Below are 15038 nucleotides of genomic sequence, written 5' to 3'. Positions count from 1 at the left end.
TAAAATTATGAACATACATTGATTGCACAAATTAATGTGTCACTGTGCTAGTTTCAAACAGAAGACATCACGCTTTGATCATGCCTGTTCTACCTTCTTATTTCTACCAGTAGTGTTGGAGTGAAAGAGCATGTCATAAGCTTCATGTTAGCTGTTTTCTGTAGGAAGACAGTCTGTGGAATGAGAAGATAGCTGAATATTTTTCTGCAACTTCTGTGTCAGCTCAGAACCAATATCTTTGTATGAGACTATAACTTGACTTTATCATCTACTCCCACTATTTTTTTATTACATAGTCCACAACAAAACTGATAGTTATTTGAACTTACCTAAGGAAAGGATCAAGAAATAGACACCGTCTCAATGACTGCTGTCTCCTATGGAGCTCTCCAGCATTCAGTCAGATGTCTATCTCTGTGAATCAGCACAAATGGGCTGACAATTGCATAACCAAGGGTTATAAAGTTCCGAATATTTAATAATATGGAATTACTCTCCATGAAAGTATTAATAAGTAGAGAAAAAACACAATCTGTCCAATAAAAGAAAACAAAACAAAGCATTAAAAGGAGAACACTTTGAGCAGCTTTGATCTCAGGGGGAGCGTTGTAGAGGGACTTGGAGGTCTGTAGGAAGAGAACACGCTGGTGGTGCCTATGGAGAAGAAACAACAAGTAGCCACTGGCCCCACCCATGACACCCAGAAACATGACATCTCGTATCAGCATGATAATGAGAAATGTCCATTTTATTTTCTGATTTCCTGGTCGAAAACGACAAGTGTTGCCATTCACACTCCCTTTTGATGTGTTCATGCTTGTACTTGTGATATAAAGGAGTAAGTTCATACCTACTGAGGAATTGAGAATCCAAAAGAAAAGACACAAGGGAAGGATGTACCATGCAGACCTGGGCTTGAGCTTCCTCCACTTAGAGTGTCGGGGACTGACGGTGACGGCCTGGACCACAGTGAGGAGACTGCTGGTGCAGAGGGAGAGGCCCCGGGCCACCCTCTCCAGGTAAGCAACAATCTTACAGCCTATGTCGTCTAGGAAGTTTCTCACACCAAAAGCTGCTATTGTACTTGGCATTCCCATAGAAAGAAGAGTTATGATATTTGTGGCAGCCAGATGGATGAGAAGAAGGTGTATAGATTTCTTCTCAGTGCCTGCAAATATGAGCACGTAATTCACAGAAACAAAGATGTTCCCCACAGTGCCAAGCCCAGTCAGAAAGGCAAAGATTGTTCCTTTCATAAAGTTGGATAACATTTCTTATTTCATAGGCAAAAACATGGATTCAGCACATAACTTTTTGAAGAAAGCATCAGTAATGATGACATATACATATCTGTAAAACGTTCTTGGTGTCATCACAATTTTCTGGAGTGTAAGAGATAGTCATGCTGTGTAATGATGCAGATTTTGTCCAAAGGACATGTGCCTTTTACTGTGGCACTTCTGTGGGTTATTCTATATACTCTCAAATGCAAGCTTTTCACAGAGGAATTTATGTCAAACTGTGTACTCTACTTCCTACAGAATGCTAAAGAAATCTTTAATTTCTTTGTACTGAATGCCTCTGAGAACAAAAACTACATAAATATAGATTTATTCCCAGGATTTGGCTTTAGCTGGTATCATGGCTAGTGGAATACTTTGCTTGACAAGTAGGAAGTTATTAGCTGCACCAAAGCAGCATAGAAACAGGGCACCAGGCTAACTGTGTAGCACATGATAAAACATGCTACAAGATTTAGCTCAGCATTATTGACTAAATCTGGAATGAGAATTGATTGTTTAGTCAGAGATTAGAAATTTTAAAAATCATTGCACTTAATATATCTCGGTATCTTTTTTTTATCTTAAAGAGAGTAGTAAATGAGAAACAAACGAACAAAAAATAGAACAGTAGCAGCATACCAGTATTGTGAACATAAACAAATCAAAGCAAGAGCATTCAAAGTGATACAGGGTCTCCAGACGAAATAATACGAATCAACAGTGGTTGTTACATTACGTATTGCTAACCTCAACTACGTTGCTCAGATTACCAGATTTAAGAATGAAAGATTGCTCAAATCATTAAACAGAATAAGAAAATAATTCTTCGATAAAACATCTTGGTATCTTAAAGGGATTTTCAAATATTTCTTGTTTGTTTTTGTGTCTGTTTCTATGTCTTTGGTCTAGTCCTCTTTTCCTTTCCTCAAATTCCAAAGCTCTGAATCAGAGCAGTTCTGAGACGTCCAGTAAGTGACATCCTTTTGTCTCTGACTGAAGTTAAAATGTCAGAGAAGAAAGAAGTGACTTCTCCAGCATGACTTAGGAAACTGTTTGGTAAACTATTGTTTTTTATTTTAAAGAGAATAATTAAAAAATAACAATAGCAAAATACCAACTACATAGATAAAAACAAAACAAAACAAAAACGATATGAATGAACCAGGGTTGCAGAACAAAATGATAGGAATTAACAGTGGTTGTTAATTTTACATATTGTTATCTTTAACAAAGTTGCTCCGTGTTTTTAAAGACAAGATGTATCTGGTTGTAACAACTATACTTTAGGAATGTTAGAGCATTCATCTCAGGCCCAGTTTTCTCCAGCAAAAAAAAAAAAAAAAAGAAATAAAAAAATGAAATTTAAAAAATGAAAATTAAAGTGAGTTATTTCATGTTATAATAACTGACAGCCCGGGAATTCCACAGTGAGAATTCTCCAAAGAACAGCTATAATTTTTATTCTTAATAGTGGTTAATAGCTTTCCTATTAAACAGATATGTAATAAACTAGGTCGACTTGCACATATACTATGTGTTAGCATAAGGAGGCTTGCGGGCGTATGCAGAGATTAAATGAGAGAGCAACGCACTTACGGAGTACACAGCAGAATGAAAATTACAAAGTTAGCAGTGCTGAAGTACAGGAATACAGCAAAATGAAACACATTTTATTAAAAGCTATGATGCTGACAGCGTCCCAGTGCAAGGAAAACTTGAGGAAGAAGAAAACAGAATATTTCATAAAACTTGAAGGCTTCTATATCTTTCTGATTACTCCAGGCAAGCAGGGAGGGAACGTTCTGCAAAGGCCCAGCTGGAAGCTCTCTGACGCTAGCAGATCCTAAACACAGGTGCAGAGATGGCTTCGTAAGTCTGGAGTAATGATTCCTGAAACTAATGTTTTCTTCTTACCTGAGGTACTTGCATTTTAAAGATCAGAGGAAGAATGAGGATCCCACGGCTCACAGACCTTCTGACCACCTTCTTGCTAGTCAAAGACAGGTAAGTTTTACATTTCTGAGGGAAAATTTGAAGATAACTTGATGTGTGTAAATGAGCCTTGTGAGGTCTACTCACCTCAGAAAGTGTGGTGCAATCAACTCCTTGATTAGTCTTGCGGGCAAAGTGAGGCTCCCCAGGTCATATTCATATGTTCAGGGTTTGTTGATCTCTTGGCTACCATGAATTACCACCTGGAGTTTACTGTTCAATATTGTCACCCCGTCAGGGAGAAGGAAAACCGCTGAGAACCCCAGTCCCTGGTGTTCTTTTCCTCTCTGCCCACAATTACTGCCTTTGTTTGGCTCAGAAGTTCTCTGAGATTCATTTGGGGCTTAATTATTTTAAAAGGAAACTGCAGTGAGAAAGTGAACAGCGGACAAGTTGCTGTTATCTGGGGATCCCTGCTTTTCAGGTCCTCCTTTCAATTCCTGAAGTTCAAAGCTGTGGCTCGGAATAGGAAGCAGCTGCTCAAACACAAATAAATCATTTTTCTTTGCATCTTAAGGCATGGATCAGTGATGATTATTCTGCTTTCTGAACACGTCCCAGCCATGCACATGGGGAGGATGAAAGTCATCTTGCTCTATCAGTCTATGAAAATTGGCAGATTATGGTCTTCACCATAAGAATCTGGAATTTTCCATACCCATGAATATTCCATGTGAAATGAATCCACAACCAGGTGGACTGCTGCTTTCAATTGGCCAATCTTGCGCTGTGTAACCTATATCTGCACTACACACAGGTGCACCTGGTACCTCATACATACTAAAATCGCTGCCCCATAAATGAAAGAAGAGTCCTCTGAAGCAAGTTCATTTTTCTCTCCAGTCTTGAATAAGGAAAGCAAAGCAGAGTTACATGAATACGTTATCAAAATATATATAAAGATAAATAGAACTATCAGTATAAAATATTCCTTTGGGGCAAAAAAAATTGCATTTAGTTTTTCTTTGCTTTTTGTAGAAATTGGACATTTTGCATTTTGTCCTTGCCCCTTTGAGATGTATAGAAACCTTTTCAATGCTAAATTATGTATTTGCAGTTTTACACCTTAGTAATGTTTTCTCAAGGCACTGGAGCCCTCCTTTGAAATGTGCTCACCCAGGGACATCATTCCCTACCTTCAAGTTTCCAAAGTAGTGGAGTGCAGCATCTGATTAGTATTCTGACTAGTGCTTTCAGGTATCCCAAGGAGAGGTATATGGGAGTAAATGGTAGCTCTACACTGAATTTCACAGCAGCTCCACTAATTCACATCCCCAACAACGGTTATAAGGCTTCCTTGTTTTCAGGCATCCTAATCAGTGTTTGTTGTTTATTCATGATAGTTTACATTCTGACTAGGGCGATATGCGATCTCAATGAAGTTTGTTTGTTTGTTTGTTTGTTTTTTTTCTCTGGTACCGGGAACTGAACTCACGACCTTGCGCTTGCCAGGCAGGCGCTTTTGCCGCTGAGCTAAATCCCCAGCCCCTCAATGAAGTTTGGATTTATACTCCTCTCATGACTAAAGGTATTGAATTTTTCATATACTTTTTGGCAATTTGTATTTCTTTTCAGAATTGTCTCTCCAGTTTATTTACCTATTTATTTTTGTGGGGGGTTTGGTGCTTATTTCGAGCTCCACATATATTCTGAATATTAGTTCTCTCTCAGAAGAGAAGTTGGCACAGGTCTTGTACTCTGTTGGCTGACGCTGCACTCTGTTAATTGTTCTCTTTGCTATGTAGAAACTTTTCACATTTGATGCAATAAAACTTTGTCAGTGCTTGCTCTTCTTTCCTGGGCTTTGAGTCCTATTGAAGAAATTACAGCCTGAGCACACACCTGGAAGTGTTTCCCCTAAGTTTTCTTCTAGCAGTTTTAAAGTTTCAGATCTTTACAAGTTATTTTCTATCTTTTTCATGTTAAGTAACATTTGAAAGTATGGTTTTAAAGAAAGTCGGAAATAAGATAGCTGGAAGGTATACCGTATGGTATTATAGCAGAGTGCTTTTAAGAACATTTTTTCATGGAATGTGTCACCAGTCTCGAGAAGCATTGTGAGTTTAATGCTGAATGGAAGGAAAGAAAACTTAAAACATTTAAGGTTAGCTGGTTATAGTCAAACGATTGTCATGAAACTTGTAGACAATTGGAATTCTGTTGATAATTTAAACCTTACCCTTCTAAGACACTATATGTCAATTATTAGACCAAACATATTGTGATGAATTAAAATTAATATTCATTATTTTCTCTAATTAGATGACTGCTAACAATGGATAAATTTGAAGTTTAGAAGAAATAATTCTGTAATAATTGTGGCCCTTATGTTTAACAAATAGTTTGGGTCTGGCATATTTGCTTGTCCTGATATAAGAAAGTCAAAGGAAGAAACAATAGGAGGAAAAATTGTAGGACTTTTAAAAAAATTTGTAGGATTTGTTTTAAACCATAATCGTTTTCAGAACTTCTTTGGAGTTTCTAGTCTTCTTTGGTCATTGAGAGCCATTGTGTTTTGATTCCTAAAGGCAAATTTGATGCAAAATGGGTAATGCTAAATCCATAGCAAAAGTTTTCTATTAAGTTTCATAAATTTTTAAATAGCTACAAAATTTTGAATAGCTAATTAAGTCCTAATTGTATTTGGGGGAGGGTTGAACAGCAGCAAATACTGTAGACTTACAGTTATGATCATTTTTTAAAATTATGTATACAAATGTTTAACTACTTTTTGGTGCTTATGAAACCATTGTATTGACAGGGTACCTATACCATTGTTGAATTTTCCTTAAATATATTTTAATATATGTTTGCTAATTTAAAAAAAAGAATCTGATTTAGTTCACTTAAGAGTATGGTCTCAAGGTCCATCCATTTAGCAATAAATGTCTCAAGTTTACCCTTAATGGATTAGTAGCACTCCATTATATATTAAAAAACACATCTTTTTTATCCATTCATTGGTTGATGGGCATTTTGGTTATTTCCAAGATTTACCTATTAAAAACTGTGCCACAATAAATGTGGGTGTGTGTATATTTCCTCTCATTATAACCATACAAATATCATATATTTTCACTTTATAAATTTTGTTTCACATCAGCTTGGCCTTCAGTTGGCAACAAAAACTCACTTCGTAGCCCAAGCTGGCCTAGAACTCACAGTGATCCTCCTGCCTTAGCCTCCCAAGTGCTGGGACTCCTGTATTTTTTATTTCACACACATGATCTTGGAAGAATTTACAAGACAGCACCCCAGGTTGCTAAATGCAATCCTGTCTTCTGTATCTGATATGCTGTCTTCATATTGGCTCATTTTGTTGCATACAGTATCAATGGAATTTTAAATTTCCTAGATATCTGTTTGAATATTTCACAATGCTATTTCTTTCCTATGTTGGATGTTCATGGTTTCCATCATTTTCCTAAGTTCCTGTATTTTTTAAATCTATATCTGATCTAGAGTCACTAACCATGTCCTTCATATGACCACTGTATCTGTCATTATCTGAGAAATTATTTCCAATTTAATTTTTTCTAGAGCTTCATTCATCTGTATTGTTACTTCTGCTGTTCCACTTGAGTACAGGTGGGTGGCTTTTGGTAAGCTGTAAGTCTGAAGTTGTTCCTTGCTTCTGTGTCTTCTCATTTTCTATTTTTTAAAAAGTTTAATTCCTTCATTGATGCTCATAAATTGAATCTGCAGGAAAAAAAGATATACAAAGGCCAAAAGGTTTTCAAACCATCAGAGAATAGAATAAAACATTCTGCTTGTTTTGAAAGAATAGAAATCATTCTCCCCAAAGAAACTTCAACTCTGTTAAAGATTCCTTTGCAAATGTTCTTCCTGGCAAGTTAAACCATCATTTCTACTGTGGAGAGAGATTAATTATTATAATTCATCATATTTTTGAGAAAGATACAGTTCTGTTGGTCTCTGGCATTGGGGACTCACAGCAGTATATATTTTTATACGATTACAGATAGAAAAATTAGGACCAAAATAAATCATAGCAATATGATTATGAAAAGTAAAATTTACATGGTAAAAGACACATAAAATTTTATACATATAATAGTGGCTGTCATATCACAGAAAAAAAAAACCAGGCAAAATTATGTGTTGCATATACAGTAAAACCTGGGTTTACAAGCATAATTCATTCTTTAAAAAAGCTTTTATTTCACTTATGAGTATGGTCTCTAGTTGTGACCATTTACCTATAAAAGCCTCGAGTTTGTCTTTCTTTTTAGCTGACTAATATTCCATTATATAAAAGTATCACAATTTTCTTATCCAATCCTCATGGACATTTGGGTTGCTTCCACAATTTAGCAATTATGAATTGTGCTGCTATGAACATAGGTGCACATATATCGCTGTGGTATGATGTTTTTAGATCTTCTGGGAAAATACCCAGAAGGGGAATAGCTTTGTGAAATGATAGGAAAACATTCAAGGGTAAAGGGCAACTAGGATGTGGGAAAAAAGAAGGGAAAGAAGGAGAAATTTTGTATGTATGGATATACAGGATAGTTAACATAGTTGTTCTACTGTCTTCTATTTCTTTGCTGAAAGAAACTGTAAATGAGTCCTTGATTGATCAATATTGCATGTCTTTATCTGTTTTCATGAGAAACCACTTTGAAGATATCAATATGTAATACAGCAAAAATGTTAATTTCCTGCCACTTTGTAACTCTGTATTGTCTGTACTGTTCTTTTGCTATTTTGTAAAATGTTGTCTGTCTGTTAATGTTTTTCTCCTTTTATTTTGAAAATAAAAAAAATTTTAAAATTTAAAAAAAACAAGCTTTTAATCAAAGCATTAGTACATCGAAGAAAATTTCCCCATAAGAAATAGTTGGGAGCCAAGGATATAGCTAAGTGGTACAGTGCCTGCCTGGCAAGCACAAGGTCCTGAGTTCAATTCCCAGCATAAACAAAAAAAGAAATAGTGGAAACCGAGTTGATTCATACCATAATGAAAAATATTCCTATAGAAATGATTATAATATAATACAAAATAATTTTTAAAATACAATATAAAAATAAACAAATTAATGTACATTTATCTTTGATAACCTTTGTGGGTGTTGTGAGGGAGATATGAGAAAAGAGGATGACTTACTGTGTAGGATGACTTTCACTATCACCAACAGAAATACTGCTAATTATTGGCTCAATGGAATCTTTTTCTTTTCATGCACCTCTACCAAAGAACCTATCCAAGGATAATTGCTTTTGCATCCTGTTGAAGATTTTTCAGAAAGGTTACATTGTATTATTGTTAAAATGATCCATTGCTCCCACTGCTCCCTTATTCTGGTGATGAGTGCATAAAAAATTTTGTACTCTTGTCCACATTTTACGCATCTCCCTAATATTATTTGAAGTGAGAGATTCTCTGCTTTTTTGTCTACCTCCTTTGCATGCAAGATTTGCTGCATAACATCTTTAAACTGGGAAGTGATCACCCACAATCCTACAGCAAGAAAGAGAACCCTTGACTCCATTGTGAATATGTGACACTTGACATCAGGTAGTAATAATATTGCAAGAGATCACTTGTTAATCAAATTAAAAATTATCAGAAATGTTTGTTTATCTTGCAGATACTCACAGAAGTTACTCTCAATCCACAGTTTTATGGCAATCTATAATTTTGAGAAATGTTTCTCAAAAACATTTGTTGGTCTACAAGTTGTTTGAAAGCAGTTGAACTCTATCTAAAACATACGTACAGAGGTTTCTTAAAATATGCATCACACTTATAAATTAAGAAATCAAATTGTTTTTAGCTGCAATAATGGAAAAATTGATGATATGTGGCAAAATTTTAAATAAAAGCTAATGGGAAGATGACAACAAAAATTCAGTTTTGTATCACATTATCACACAAATTTTAAAAACAAAATAAAACAAAGGAAACAAAAATAACCTACAAAAACACTGAACCTACTGGCATATAAGAAATATAATTCAATTCAATCTGTAGATTTAACATGGTACAAAAATCAATAAATAATAACATCATTAATTTGATTAAGAACAGTATTAAACTTCCATATTATTCTTATAGGTGTTAGATTTTTTTGGCTCAAGTAAAAAATGCCTTTATTGTGGGCCTTTAGAGGACCACAGAAAGAAGAAGAGACATGGAACTTCTGAGGGCCTGACTCAGGGAACAAACATTATACAAGGCCAGGCTGGAGGTGGGGCCTAGGGGGAAGTCTGTGTGACACAGCAGATAGTGATTGGGCAGGAGGTGAGAAAGAAGAAGCAGGATGTTGTAAAAGGAGGTAGGAAGTTGTAATTTGATCAGGGATAAGGGAGACGGGACTTGACACATGGCCTCCAGTGGCCCATGCCGTATTGGCTCGCTGTTGTGATGACTTAGCAGAATTTTTTTTTAGGCAGAAACACATCATTCCCATCTTTTTGTTATAGGGGGTGATGACTCTCTCAGGCTGCTTCCTGCTCAAAAGGGGTGTTGTCATGATGGGTAGAGAGGGGATGATGGGCATTGCCTATGTAGAAGCTGAAGTTGGGGGTGTTGGTTAGAACTGTGAGTTCATTAGCAGTGATTGTGCAGAGACTGGACTGTATGAAACTGACAAAAAATTAAAAAACACAGGGTGCTCTGAGTAGACAGGTCATTATCATGATTACCAGACCCCAAAGAGAAAGCACAAAAGGGGCTCATGATCCAAATGTGTCATTCCACCATGACCATGGTGAGGGGGAGGAGTATTGATTTTTTAGCTCTTGGCATTTGTACTTTAGCCAATTGCAAAGGCTCATTACCTTGTCCGTGATGGTTCTTGATTCATTTACAAAGTAACAGCATTTTTCTCCCAGCACTGCACAGGTATCCCCTTTTTCAGCTGTCAGGACATCAAGAGCATGGCAGTTTTGCAGGGTAATTGCTGCATGGCTATTTATTTGGTTTTGAATAGTGGGTGTTATCTATTCTTTGGTGAAGTTTGAGGGAAGGTTGGTGATAAAGCTCTTTGGCACAAATACCCATGCCTATTCCCCCTGCCCCAAAACCAACTCCCAGGACTGAGAATGCTCACTCCACTAAGGACCAGAACATGAATGGCTCTTGTTTGTCAAGTGAGATGGGTGTCTTGAGACTGGCATAAGAAAGATGTTTCTATGGTATCTTGAGTGTTTATTGTCAGTGCCAGTACCAGGAGGATTAATGAGCATGATCTTGTTCATCAATGAGGGAGACTAACAAGCATGACCTTGTCCCATTTTACACCCTATAAAGTATCCCCTGGGTAAGCAGACAGTCACATTTTGTGTGTGTGATGTAATGAGTGCAGTGGGGAAGGTCTTCCAGCTGAAGAGAGGAGTTTTTGACTTGAGAGATTAGACAAGTAAGATTAGTTGACCATTGTTGAGAGCTGTGAATAAATAGAGGGTCCACTATGGCTGAGTTATGTGGAAAAGATAGATGAAAAGTATTCCAGTGTGCAGGGGCTACACATGTAGAGATCCTGTCAGTAGGGAACACAGAGCCAGCATTCGGTGAGGTTTGGGAAAGTGAGTGAGTGTCATGTGAGAGAGGCTAAGGAATAGGTGTGATTTTTTGTTGTAGGACAGTGGGAAGGTGGGCTGGGACACTGATAATAGGAAGTGGGGTAGTAAGTGGAGTTTTTAAGGTCATGAAATTGGCATACAGTGGTATTTGTAGAGTATTTTTTGGATTACAGAATCTGAGTCCCCAAGTCTTACTCAAAAGGAATTGGGGGTATAACGCATTGGGAATTGAAAATGTTACCTGACTGACATTATCACCCCAATTGACATCCCAGGCTGAGATGAATGGGTCTGCATTTTTAAAGATTTTTTCTAAATTTGTCTATATCTATGGTCTTGCAAGCTGGGCTGTCAAGATAGAAGAAATTGGCATTGACACAGTTTCACTGACAGAGTGTGGGAGCTGGGAATGATGAATAGAGTTTCTAGGTGACAACATATTCTTATGGGTGTACAGCATGTCCAATCAAATGGACAAATCTGGCATTTTTTCCCATGGAGTGTGCCCCCATCTCAAGTGTAACTGTGTGGTACAAAGTAACAGTAGGGAACATGAAAGGTAACTTTGGGATTTGAGGGAGTAAAATTGTGAGAACCTATTATCCCTTGGTCTGGTAGGAAAGTGTCATAGTATAGATGGGTTGTGATTTTGTAGCTGAGGGTAGACTGGAGACAGTTAGGAGTAGGAGGAGTGTGAAATTTAGGAGTTGGATTATATCTGAGAGTTGTTGAGGGGAAAAGAGCAGGACAGCTTTATGTTTTATGTTACTGACGATGTTGGTAGGATAGGCAGTTGAGACTACAGAGACCAAAGACAGTAATGATATAAAAGAGTTTAAAAGTTATCTTATGTGGGGCTCAAAAATCTCCTGGACAAACAGTCCAGAGCCCAATGGCAAATGCAAAAATCAGCCGGACAATGAATGCCAAAAAACAAATGGAATAGCAATACATCAGTTACCTTGGTGGCACGCTAGAGACTTTGGTGAATTTGAGATTGGTGGGAGATAGGAGGTGTGATGACCACTCTAATAGTGAAGCTTTAGAGTTGGAGTCAGTGAGATTCTCAGGGCACCATTTGGCTTGGGTAACGTGGAACTAGTGTAAAAGCCTAGTGACTTTGACCACTGTAGGTGTTGTGAGGATGACTAAGTGGGGTCCAGACCACCTTGGTTGTAATCCTGTGGGCTTAGAAAATTTTAGATATATTAAGTCTCTAGGTGCTGTAAAAGCTGTGGCTGGGTATTTTCTATTGGTTGTGGAAGACAGAGATTGTCATGTTGTTTCAACAAGTACTGAAGGAAGGACAAGACCAGGAAAGAATCAGTAATAGGGGGAAGGTTATCAGGAACTGGGAAGTTATGAAGCATAAATGGCCTGCCAAACATGATTCAAAGGGACCCAGAAAAGTAGGGGCCCTCAGAAGTGCCCTGAGTTTAGTTAGGGCTAAGGGGAGAAGCAGAGGCCATGGCTGGTGTTACTCTAAGTTTTGTGAGGTGTGTCTTCAAGAGTGCATTTCCTTTTCTACCTTGCCAGAGGATTGTGGATGGTATGGTATATGTAAATGCCATGTAGCGTTAAGGCTCAAAGAGACCTGTTGGGTGATCTGGGAGATAAATGCTGGGCCATCATATGACTGGGTAGTCTGAGGTAGTTCAAGTCTGGGCATAATGTCCTGTATGAGAGTTCTGGAAGCTACATCAGCAGTTTCTCAGGCAGAAGGGAATGCTTCTATGCATGCGGGGAATATGCAGACAAAGGGAGGGGGAGGGCATGTGTGTGAAGTCAACCTGCCAGTCCTCACCCAGTGTATGCACATGAAGCTGGTGAATTGGGAAAAAAGGGGTGGCAAGTGTCTCTGAGGAGAAGTTCTAGCATATATTTGACAATTTTGGGTGACTTGGCAAGTAATGGTCTTTAGGGAAGGATATGTGGTGATAGGAGTTAGGAGTTTATATAAAGCCTGAGTACCAACATGGAAGCAGTTGTGTAGGTCAGTGATAATGGTTTGTGCTTGTTGGTTGGGGAGGAGAAGCTTTGGCCCCTGGAAGATCCATCCCTGTGTGTTTTGGTGATGGTCAGGTTTTTGGAGTAGGAATAATTGCTCTGGTGAATACTGGGGTGGGGCATGACCTTTGGAATGAGAGGGAGAAGGTGAGGGGGATATAGCCATTGAGCAGCTAACTTGGCTTGCATGTCAGCTAACATGTTTCCCTGAGCAGTGGGACCTGTTGAAGTTTGGTATTCCCTGCAATGAATGATTGCTACCTGGTTTGGGAGTTGTGCTGCTTCCGAAAGATTGAGGATGTGAGGTGCATTGATGATGAGAATACCCTGAGCATTGATGAATCCCCATTCCTGCCAGCTGGAAGCATGAGAGTGGAGAATACTGAATGTGCACTTGGAGTCTGTGTAAATGTTTATGATTTTGTCTTTGGCTAGTCTGAGGGCACATGTGAGGGCACATGTAAGGTCTATAAGCTCTGCCTTTTGTGAAGATGTCCCAGATGGCAGTGGGCTTGCCTCTATTACCATTGACCCATTGAGTATGGCATATCCTGCCTTCTTTTGAGTGTTTGTGTTTGTCGAGCTACTGTCTATGATCCATATGTCAGAGGCCACAAGAAGAGATGTGCTTATGATATGACAAAAGGGAGTTGGACTCATCTGTAAGACCTCAACACAATTATGTTGAGGGATCTCATCGGGGTGGGGAGTAAAGTAGCTGGGTTGAGGGACCCACTAGTAGCAATCATAATGGAAGAGTCTTGTATGAGTGTTAAATGAATTTGTTGTAGGCCAGAAGTAGTCATTAAGACAGAGAGTGTCTTGTGACAGAGTAGCTCATTAAGGTGGTGAGATGAATGTACTATGATTGATTGTCCTAAGTTGAACTTTTTTGCCTTCTGTGTCAATCTGGGTGCTTCAGCAAGGGCCCAGAGACAGAGAGCCCATCCACACTCTGCTATCTAGCTGTTTTGAGAGATATGCTACTGCTTGAAATGAAGGTTCCCTTTTATGTCCTAAGACTCCCAGAGAGCATTGTGACCCTGAGAAGAAGTGTATAGAATGAAAGGTTGGGCTGGGTTAAGTAGAGTGAGAACTGGGGCTTTTAAAAAGAGACTCTTGTAGCTTGTAAAAAGAGGATTGTATAGGTATAGTGGGGTCAAGAGGTTCTGACAAGTAGCCCTTGGATGCCTTATAGAGAAGCTGAACTAAGGAAGTGAAATTAGGAATCCAGAGATGAAAGAAGTTTGCCAAGCCAAGGAAGGAGAGCACTTATTGTTCTGTAGTTGGGACTTGAAGGTCACAGAAAAGGGCTCTGTGGTCAGCAGTGACTGAGTGAATGGTGGGAGTGAGAATAAGTCCCAAATATTTAACCTTTGGTGAAGCTATCTGGACCTTGGCTGGAGAGAACATATATCCATGTTCTGACAGAAAATTAAGGAGAGTGGCTGCGTGTGGTACCGTCAGGGTATGGGAGGGGGAGCAGAGGAGGAGGCCATCTATGTACTGGAACAGAGTGCTGAGATTGAGGTTGAGGGCTTCTAGGTTAGTAGCTAGAGCTTGGCTAAAGAAATGAGGACCATCTCTGAACCCCTGGGGCAATACTGTCCATGTGAGTTATAAGGATCAGAGAGTATCTGGGTCTGTCCACGTAAAAGCAAAGAGATTTTGGCAATCTGGGTGTAGAGGAATAGTGAAGAAGGCATCTTTGAGGTCCCGAACATAAAGTGAGTTGTAGATGGGGGAATATGAGAGAGGATGGTGTAAGGATTCTGCACCACAGAATGAATAGGAGTAACCGTGTTATTGTTAACCCTGAGGTCTTGAACTAAATGATAGAGGCCATTGGGTTTGATTACTGGGAGGATAAGAGTATTGTAGGGCGAGTGTGTGGCTTGAAGGAAGCCATTTGTGAGGAGATGCTGAATTATGGGTTTGAGTCTCTGTTGATGCCTGGAGGCTATTGGACAGTGGGGAACACAGGGAAAGGTTGACAGATCCCTGAGGTGGATGGAGACAGGGACAACATGTGTGGCTTGGGTAGAGCTGGAAGTGTCCTAAACTTTTGGATCCACCAGTGAAGGGGAAAGGGGAGGATCAGGGTTAATGGTGCACAGTGATTTGTACTGAAGGATGAGAGCTGTAGGGAGAAGGTGAAAGAAAAGCTGAGCTTTTGGAGAAGGTCCACGTCCATGAGAGGTATAG

At 38.7% G+C, this 15038-nt stretch overlaps 1 protein-coding gene across 1 annotated transcript; it reads right to left on the bottom strand.

Annotated features, from left to right (window-relative positions):
* Positions 1 to 260: 260 nt before the first annotated feature.
* LOC102021771 (vomeronasal type-1 receptor 4-like) lies at positions 261 to 1295 on the bottom strand. Its single transcript, XM_005383835.1, has one exon. The coding sequence runs from the start codon at positions 1269 to 1271 to the stop codon at positions 378 to 380; it is 894 nt and encodes a 297-aa protein (XP_005383892.1). The 5' UTR covers positions 1272 to 1295; the 3' UTR covers positions 261 to 377.
* Positions 1296 to 15038: the final 13743 nt, after the last annotated feature.

Source organism: Chinchilla lanigera, unplaced genomic scaffold (assembly GCF_000276665.1).
Source record: "Chinchilla lanigera isolate Chin_1 unplaced genomic scaffold, ChiLan1.0 scaffold00020, whole genome shotgun sequence".
NCBI lineage: Eukaryota > Metazoa > Chordata > Mammalia > Rodentia > Chinchillidae > Chinchilla > Chinchilla lanigera.
The sequence above is the reverse complement of the archived record's forward strand: the minus strand, read 5'-3'. Positions and strand labels throughout refer to the sequence as shown.